This window comes from Embiotoca jacksoni, unplaced genomic scaffold (genome assembly GCF_022577435.1).
Source record: "Embiotoca jacksoni isolate LCO1_2020_lvr unplaced genomic scaffold, fEmbJac1.0.p SCAF_10, whole genome shotgun sequence".
Classification (NCBI taxonomy): Eukaryota; Metazoa; Chordata; class Actinopteri; family Embiotocidae; genus Embiotoca; species Embiotoca jacksoni.
Window position 1 is genome coordinate 16104161 of NW_027185230.1, and position 9172 is coordinate 16113332.

At 43.0% G+C, this 9172-nt stretch overlaps 1 protein-coding gene across 2 annotated transcripts; it reads right to left on the reverse strand.

Moving 5' to 3' along the window:
• Positions 1-341: 341 nt before the first annotated feature.
• kcmf1 (potassium channel modulatory factor 1) lies at positions 342-8934 on the reverse strand. Of its 2 annotated transcripts, none has more exons than XM_069169873.1 (7): positions 8681-8934; positions 7185-7352; positions 6844-6983; positions 4562-4663; positions 4262-4445; positions 3653-3947; positions 342-2037 (listed from the first exon to the last, which is right to left on the reverse strand). In XM_069169873.1, exons 1-7 carry the CDS (start codon positions 8694-8696, stop codon positions 1773-1775), a joined length of 1170 nt encoding a protein of 389 aa, XP_069025974.1. In that variant the 5' UTR covers positions 8697-8934; the 3' UTR covers positions 342-1772. The 2 variants fall into 2 exon arrangements, with proteins under 2 accessions (XP_069025974.1, XP_069025965.1); XM_069169864.1 differs by lacking the exon at positions 8681-8934 and adding an exon at positions 7527-8595.
• Between the last annotated feature and the right edge of the window lie 238 nt (positions 8935-9172).

Here is a 9172-nt window from a genome sequence, read left to right on the forward strand (position 1 = left end):
GCTATTTGACTATATAGTGTCATTTATTATCTGCTCATACAACAGCCTCCACTTATTCCCATAAAGTGCTGTTATAGTTGTTGACAATGATATCTGCTTCCAGACACGTTAGTGTTATAAACTATTAATTCAACGTTCATTTACTGTTTCTAAAAGTCAAAATATGAGTGTGGGGGAGTGTTAAAAAAAACAAATGTCACCAGTTTACCTTTGCTCTAAATCAGGGGGGCGTTCACCAGCAAGAAAAAAAAAAAAAAAAAAGGTTGAAGAGCTGCTAACGTTCCCATCCCGAGATCTTAAGTTCATTATTATGCAACAATAACACACGGTGCAGAAGGCAATGGTGGTCTCTTGCTTTCATCAAAAGCTGTGCGCAGTTTATATTTATTGTATTCTAAATTTACATTGTTTTTTAAAAAAAAAAGTCTTGCCCATGTCTTAGAACCATTATGAAAGTTAACGCACAAATTCAATATACATCTCATTGTATTTTACATAGAGGGTAAAAGTATAGGCATGAAGGTGGCATGATCCATATCAAGGCTCAAAAGAAATCAGAGAATAAACAGGAATAAATAGAAAGTGCTAGCTTTAGCAGAAGAAAATCAAAAGAAAACAAACAAACAAAAACAGAATAAAAACTGCAGAGTGGAAAGTCTTCAGCTCCTGATGTCCAGCAAAGAAACTCATACAAAGCCGTCGAAAGCATGTGGTGACACTGGGCCTGTACATGAGCAGAGGGTGGAGGGCTGAGGTGGGCGTCTTGTACTCGTCTATAAAGTATACTTGTGCCTTAACAGCTTAGAACTAAACATTAACATCTAGGACAAACTCAAGAGACGAGCTCTTTTCTTCTCTTCCTACTTTTCTGAGAAAACCGGAGCTCAGAAAACACACATCGCAGCATTTCTTCAGAAGCCACCGCAGAATCCGATTGTTTTGTCTTCATATTAAGTACTCGTTGAAAAAGAAAACCTAACGAGACATATTGTCAGAGTTAAATTTCTGCATGTCAGTTTTGTAAACTACTCAGTTGTCAATATTTAAACCGTGTTTGAAGTAATCATTTAAAAACAGTTGAAAGCTTTGGGATATTAAAAAAAAAAAAAAAAAAGAAGGTTGTTTAATGACAGGGTCATTAAAGGTCATGCACGCTGCAAATAACTGCATGCAGTAGTTATGGTAACCCATCCAAGCACTTTTTATTTATTAATAGTCATAAACACACACAGCAGCTTCATCAGAGGAGCCTGTGCCCTCTCGACTTTTGAATGTGGAGTATTTATACGGAGAGCCGTTTGCATGTCACAGGAAGCAAAGGTGTGCCACAGCTGCCTGTAACATTTACCTGATAAAAGAAAAGAAAAGTTATGTGGATTGATTATCAACTTCATATATATTTTATATATATTTATATATTTCTCTTCTCTCGCTCACTCAGTTGCTTTGCGCACTCGCACGTTTATCCCACTTGCTCTCATTTATTTTTTTTTTTGTTTACAATGTAACAAATGCGGTGACAGGCCTGAAATTACAATCACCAAAAACAAACTCAGAAAATTCGAGGAGGGAGAAAAAGGAGGGCGAGGCCAGCCAGGGGGGTGGTGGGGAGGAGGAGGAGGAGGAGGAGAAGGAGGAAGAGGAAGAGGAGGAGAAGAAGGAGGAGAAGGAGGAGGAGGAGGAGGAGGAGGAGGAGGAGGGGACTGCTGCTGTCTGCTGCCCATCACTGGCAGTTGCAGCACAGAGGACACAGTCTGCTTGATGCTCGGACATCAAAGAGGAGGCGGCGGAGGCTCCTTCCCCGTAGAGCTGCTCTCTCGGAGCTGGAGGTTCTCCAGCGCCACATCTAAAGGCATGATATCCACGCAGCCCATGGCTCCGAAGTCGGCGAAGTCTCGGCGCTCCTCCTCGTCAGAAGAGGAGCTTTCCTCGTGCATCAGCGTGGACAGAAGCAGCTCCTGGACGAACAGGCTGCGGTCGGCTCGCTCGCCTTCTAGAAACTGCCGCTCCGCTTCGGACATCTTAGGTTCATTCAACCTGAGGAAAATCAGCAATATTCATTTGGGTTCATTCAGGTAATACGTGTTCGAATGTTTTATAAAATGCAGAAGGAACGCGACCAGCTGATCGGTTTTATTTCTCGGGTTTTGACGCTGAAGAAAAGCTTGACGTTAATTTTGACAGTGTTTAATCTGATAGATTTAATAATTTATCAGAATTAATTGGGAATATATATAATTTACCTTCTTGTACACAGTTCATCATATAACCAAATCTAACCAGAAATCAGTGTGAAAATGTATATTGATCTGCTGGTTCGGCAGTTTTAGCATCAATTCAATTCAATTTTATTTATATAGTGCCAAAGAACAACACAAGTTATTTCACTGTGTCTGAAGATCATTGGTGGTAATCAGAATGATGTCGTCCATCTTTTCAAAGTCACAGCCTCTCAGAGGCCGAAGCGACGCAGGTTTCATGTCCTCAAAAGGCCTAAAACCAACAATGTCCTCTAATCTTTAGTCACATCAGCGTTTTAAACAACCAGAGACTGAAACCTCCGAGGTGATTGAAATATGCATGTTTACACCGAGCGTCCACACCAAAAATACAGAACCACGTTTCCTTCCTGATCGAGTCTTATCAGTCATGACGTGTGCTTCCTTGATTTGTCACAATCGCGTGACCCTTCAGAAGATTACAAACCAGAACAGCCTTCAATGACAGCGGTTAATTAAACCTGGATAACAAACTACAGACCTTCTAAAAATTCAATTCTGCATTATATAATGACACCAACTTCCTGCATGAGCAGGGAGCAAGCGATCATTCGAGCGATGTCTGAAGATTTCCTTTGTCCAGCCCCACACGGAGCATCAGTGTTGCACCGTATTTGGTGACCCATGTGATTCGGTGATCTTGCGGGATAGTTTTACTGTCACCATCTCACTCCTCATGCCTGAACATAACCAACCACAGAACCTGATCGGTCACCAAACACAGCATATCGCTGGCTTTTCCCTCTTTATCCTCTCTCTTTCTGCAGGTATGTTCTGCTGTGGAGCTGCATGTTTCTGATCGGTGGTTCCTGCTTCCACCAACCTGCCCAGTGTTTTTCGTTTGTTGTCTCTCTTTGCTGCCCTTTTCCCTCTCCAATGTCCCAACACCCCGACCGGTCGAAGCAGATGGCCGCTCACCTCTGAGTCGGTTCTCTCGGAGGTTTCTGCCTGTTAAAAGGGAGTTTTTTTTTTTTCCTTCCTACTTTTCTCTCATGGGGGAATCGTTTGTTTTCTCTCTACAATGTTGTGAGGTCTCGACCGTACTATACTAAGAGCTCTCGACTTATGGTGTGATGTGACGCTACATAAATAAAACTGAAACTGCCCAGTCTACGTGAGCGGTCACGTGATTTGCATTTTTGGGCATATTCGTTCTGAATGGTGTTAAAGACGCTTGTGTGCAGGGAGATTTTCATTTCAGAATGAATATATTAGTATGGATGAAAGCTAAAAGAACATTGGTACGATAAAACTTGCAATCGCTCCAGAGTTTGTGTCTGTAGGAGGCCAAAATGCCGGCAGAACAAACCCTTTAAAAGAACATTGTGTGTTGGCACACTTTACAACCAAACTATAAAGCTGGTCTCGCTCACCGTGCTAATAGGAACTGGGAGCTGTGGGACGAGGACGAGGGATTGCTTTCACCCACAGTGGCGGAGTTGGCAGTTGCTGTGCTGGGTGGAGGGATGGTGGTGCCAGTGTTGCCTGGGTTGTTGCTGCGTCGCGTTGCGTGGCGGCCCGTCTCCACCTGCTGCCGCGCTGCCTGAGCCTGCTGCCGCTCCAACTGCAGTTGCATCTGGAGCTGCTGCAGCTGAGAGGCTGAAGGCCCCGACGAGTTTATTTGCCCCCCCGCTGCACGACGCACACCTGACAGCTGAGACAGCAACTCTGCAGGAGACACGCACACAAAAACAGGCACTTTCTAAATAAATCATGCTTTCAAAGGACAATACTGTAGATACCTGTAAGACAGAGCGAGGGGAGAAAAAGCCTCGAGGAAGATACGGATCTCTATGCACCCACAGACTCAAAGTCCAAGGGGCTAAAAAAGTTCAGGCTCATCTCCAATACTGAAAATGGACATTATCAGTCCTACACTGCAAAAAGGTTTTGATGGTATTCAATGACAACTTTTTTTTTTTTTACCAGTGGAAGATAAAACACCGTGCTGAGCATCAGTTCTGGGAAACCACTTTTCTCACCTGCGATTGGGTCCATTGCTTCTCTGTTACTGGGGGTGTAAGTGGAGCTCTGTGATGAGGAGGATGAAAGTCCCCCTGTGGAGCCGCTAGTAAAGTGCATATTTGTCCGCCGTGCTCTGGGGCCGCCAAGTCCTCGTCCAGGGTGGAACATCCTGCGTACGTGTCGGACACTGCTGGACTCGTCGTAAAGGAGCACTGTTAAGGTTCGATTCGGTATAAAATCAATATAATGCGGACATTTTAAAACATGTAAACATACATTCATTCAGATGCTAAAATGTTGCAAAACAAAAAGGATATTAAATCTCTTGGCGCTCTGTGTTCGAGAGTGAGGTGAGCTGTAAAGTCATCTGTGACGTGGTTGGGGTCCCCTCCAGGCAAGGCAGCACATATTGGACAGATCTGAAACGAGAGAGTGAGAAACTTCTTTGGAAAGTTCATGGTTTCCCCGTGCGTGATCATCAGTGTGCAGCATCGTAACCAGCGGCCTGTCTGAGAGCAGCTTCTGTGCCTACTCACTAAATGTTTAGACTACAGATGACACCCAATAAAAGCAGTTTAAAAAGTATTACAGAGATGCAGCACTGGACTCTTGGAACGATGTCAGAATCACAATAGGAAGGATCAGTCTGCAGCACAACCAGAGATAATATTTTTGTTTTCCCAACATTATTCTATCTTGTTGAAAGCTGGTGCCTACATTACCCATAATGCTACTTGATTACTAACGGCAAGATTCAGGCGTGTTATGTTAGTAGCTACTAGTCTCATACAGTGCCATCAGGTGCCATCACTCAAGTCAACTGATCCCACAGCAGCAATAAAAAAAACACTCAAGTGTGTACAATCTGTGGGTTTCCCTTTTAAGATTAAATACATTTTTATGTGTAAATGCCTAATGCACCGATATGAACGCAAATTACTGCACATGGGAAAATGAGGACATGTTTATGGACTGCGCACAAAATCCTTTAACTGTAGTCAACAAGACTTGAACCCAAAAACATTAAAATCGTGCTCGAACTAATAGGAAATAATTAATTGGGACAACTGACTGAAATTTTCATGGCTTTGATGCTTTCCTTTCTCATGTACGCTAACAAGCTGAATAACTTTGGATTTTTTTTTTACTTTTACAAAACTCTACCTGTGGAAATTAATAACAAAGAGTTTTGACTTTTTACTGACATTTTAGGAAGAAAAAAATGAGCTGAGAAACAAAAAGCAGCAGATGAATTAATAATGAAAATAACCGGTAATTGCAGCCGAAAAGTCCGACCTGCTTCATCGTGTTTTTGACAGAACGACCTATGGCTCAGCACTCACTGCTCTAACAAACCATCCAACTTTATTCAGACACAACTTTTAACCACAAATGAGTCTATTATGTAATTAAGTACTCATCAGTAGAAAAGTCAGCATTGTGCTTCAGCCCGAGCGTCAAATTCTTTGTGTAGGACTCACACAGATAACAACCTGTTCATTAACTGCTACATACAAGCACAGACACGTGTCGGCACCATTTTTCTTTTCTTTTGGTTAATCTTTGAAAAATGACTTTAAAAGAAAGGGCTGGTAATATTCTAGTCATACATGGACACTGTAGTTTTTTATTTTTTTTTAACTTACTAGAACACCAAATGTGTATCAACCGACGGCTGAAATTAGTCCGACAAATGTACAATCGCCTCCTGTATAAATAAGGTTTGCTGGAAACTAGAGTGCAGCACTGTTTTAGGAAATTACTCAGCATTGCACGACAGTTAAACTACATTTTTGCGAGCAGTTTGTGAGATTTCCATCCTTTGTATGAGCAAATGGGCTGGAGGCTTACTGCCAGAGGAAGTGTGGGGAAGTCTGGGACGTTTGTTTTGGGCTTTGAATTTTTTTTTATAGCTGAAACGACTAATTCAGAAACAGCAAATGAATCCATGACTTTTTCTAACAACTGAGTAATAACTGGTTCCACCCTCTAAGATGTAAACATGAGCTTTTTCTGTTTTATGTCGTCTGTTCGACTGTTGGTTGGACTAAAACAACATTTCTCAACTTTGGCTCGGGAAAATTGCCGATCAAATAATGTATTTATTGTGACAAATATATAGGATGATGCCAACCGTATTATTTTAAGGAATTTAGTGTTACACTCTGCTGTGGCATCATCGACACAATCCAACAAAAATACTCCTCGGTGGAGCTCACTGTTTTATTTGGCACTGGTGGTCAAGCTGGAGCACAAATATTTCTAGTGGGCTCTACTCCTGAGCTCCACGGGTCTCTTTTTTTCCCCCCCTCATCGCTGCAAGCCTGTCGGACATGTCACCTGCTAGCCAGCCAACCAGGTGTCAGCACCGTAAGCAGCGGCCCGAGTCTTTGCCTTGCTTTGCTCAGCAGTGGACAGCGCTCATACAGTATTTTCTCTGACAACAATAATCCATAACTGTCCTGTCCACATGCGTTCTGTGAAGTCCTTTTAACTGACTAACGTGCAGCGCTCGACAGCAAAAGCAGACAATATTGATGACTAATAGATGAAATGGGGGTTTACTATCTGTGAAGCCTGATCCTTGATGTGTACTCACCACCTCTGTGGAAGTCTCTGAGTGCTCGGAGGTGACGTGCTCCTGTAGAGACGTCTCTGTGAAGCCCATCTTGCCACAGTAAGGACATGTGAACGACTGCGGTTGCTCTACTGAAAAAGTGTCGCCTCCATAATACAAGTCTGCGAGAGGACAGGAAAACACAACGACCGTTAATGGCAGTCAATCAATATTTACATGATAACGCTCGATAAATTACATTATTTACGGCTGAAATTACGATGGATGACTTGTTATCGCACAGTGGAGTCATGAAATAGTAATGTACGACACGGGCACGATGAATCTGTGCGTGATCAGTGACGCGTCAGCCAGGTCCTCACCATAGTCTACCCTGGTTAATATACACTGCATGGGGTGCTCTGTGGTGTGTCTGGTCGTCGTGGCTCCGCTCTCGTAGCACGACGCGCACAGGTCGTAGTCGTAGCAAATTAAACACTTGAACCGTCTTCCTCTAAAGTTGCCTTTTAAACACGCATCGCAGCTCACACCTGCAAAAAAAAAAAAAAAAAAAAAAAGAGAGGTGGGGGGGGGGGGGGGGGGGGAGGAGAGAGGAGAAAAAACAAGCACAACGTGAAATCAAACACCTGAAAATTAAGCTACGAATTCCTTATAACTGCGTCTGCGTTGAAAGCCATCTTTATCTGAAGGCCGGTCTCACTTACATGAGCTTTTTTGGAGCGGCACCAAACCACGAGTGCCGGCAATGAGGAACTCCGGCATCCCAGTGAATACAAATCATCTGAAAGCTGTTTTTTTTACTACAGATTTCACGACTCATTTGTAACCCAGTGCACATATTTTTAGGTAGCATGCAGCTTTTTAATTTTTTTTATTTTGTATTTATCTAAATCCTAAGTGGAGCCAACCAAAGCTATTTACTAGTTGCATCTCTGCTGCTATTCAAACTCTGCAGACTTTTATTTTCTATGAGACATCATACTGACATTTCCTTTGGAGGTATAAATAAAAAATTTAAAAAAAAGCCTTATTTGGCAATGGGCTGGATAATATGTAAACAAATATGAAGGGGATATCCTGACTGATTTAAGGCTTGAGAATAAACAACAACAACAACAAAAATCTCCAATTTATTCAGCGATTGACGTTTTTTTTTTTTTGGTTTTTCAGCAGCAAGTTTCGCAGACACCGATAATAATAAAAACCCAGCTGACTTAGTGAGTGTTTTCTCGGTTCTGGTTCTGGTTCTGGAGGCCTCAGACTTTCTGGGTCTTCTTGATGACACTGCATTCGCCAACAACCCAGTGAACCAGTGTGGGCGCTAATTTAACAGCTTACGGGCTCCTTCAAATAATTAAAACGGGACGCGAAATGATCCCAGCTCCGTCGCGGTATATAAAGCCACATCAAAATAAAACAAAAAACAAAAAAAAACAACAATCAAAATTAAAAAAAAAGCTTTACGAGCGACGACTTCTTATATTTAGCCCGCTGTTAGCTCGCTTGCTAAGCCTAAGCTAGCCGTGAGGTACCTAGCAACGGCTAACTGCTAAAAAAAAAAAAATAAAAATAAAAATAAATACAAATAAATAAAAAATAAAAAAAAATAATAAAAAAAAAGCCGCTTGCTTCGAGTGAAGTTACAACCGCCTGGCTTCAAATTAGTAAACACGAGACACACCGGAGAGCTACCGGCAGCACATATGCGAAACGCACCGGGGGGGAAGAGCGCGACGGACCTCCCCAACCCACCTGACTCGGAATAAGCACCGAGCGGCGGCTAGCGGAGGAGCTAGCCGCCGCTCGGGTACCGTAAGCCCGCCGAACCGGCCGCTGAAAGACCCGTTTATCAACTCACCCTCATGTCGGGACATCCTACAAACAGCGACGCAGCCCCGCCTCGGGCTCCCCAGCGCGCCTAACGGGGGGCGATACAGTTTCTTTCTTTTTTTGGAGGGGTGGTGGTGGTGGTGGTGGTGGGGAGGAAGGAGGTGGAGGGAGGAATACGTAAACTGGAAAGAAAAAAAAAAAAAAATCCTTCAACCTCGTCTCTTTTTCGAGCAAGATGGATCCCCCAGCAGCTTACAGTTTGTTCTGCTTCCCCTCCCACAGTGTGACTTACGGCGAAGTGCTGCGGGTTGAACACCAGGCGGCGCTCTCCGGCAGGAAATCACTCGGCCCTGACCTTTGTGTTGTTAACGCCCTTAGTTTTGCCTCGCAGGATAAACTCTATTACTGGTCGAATAAAAAGCCCAGTTTCAAGATTTTATGTATGTGTATTTTTTTTTTTTTTAAATGAGGGGAGTAATTATAATTATTTATTCATTCATTCATTATTACATAAATAATT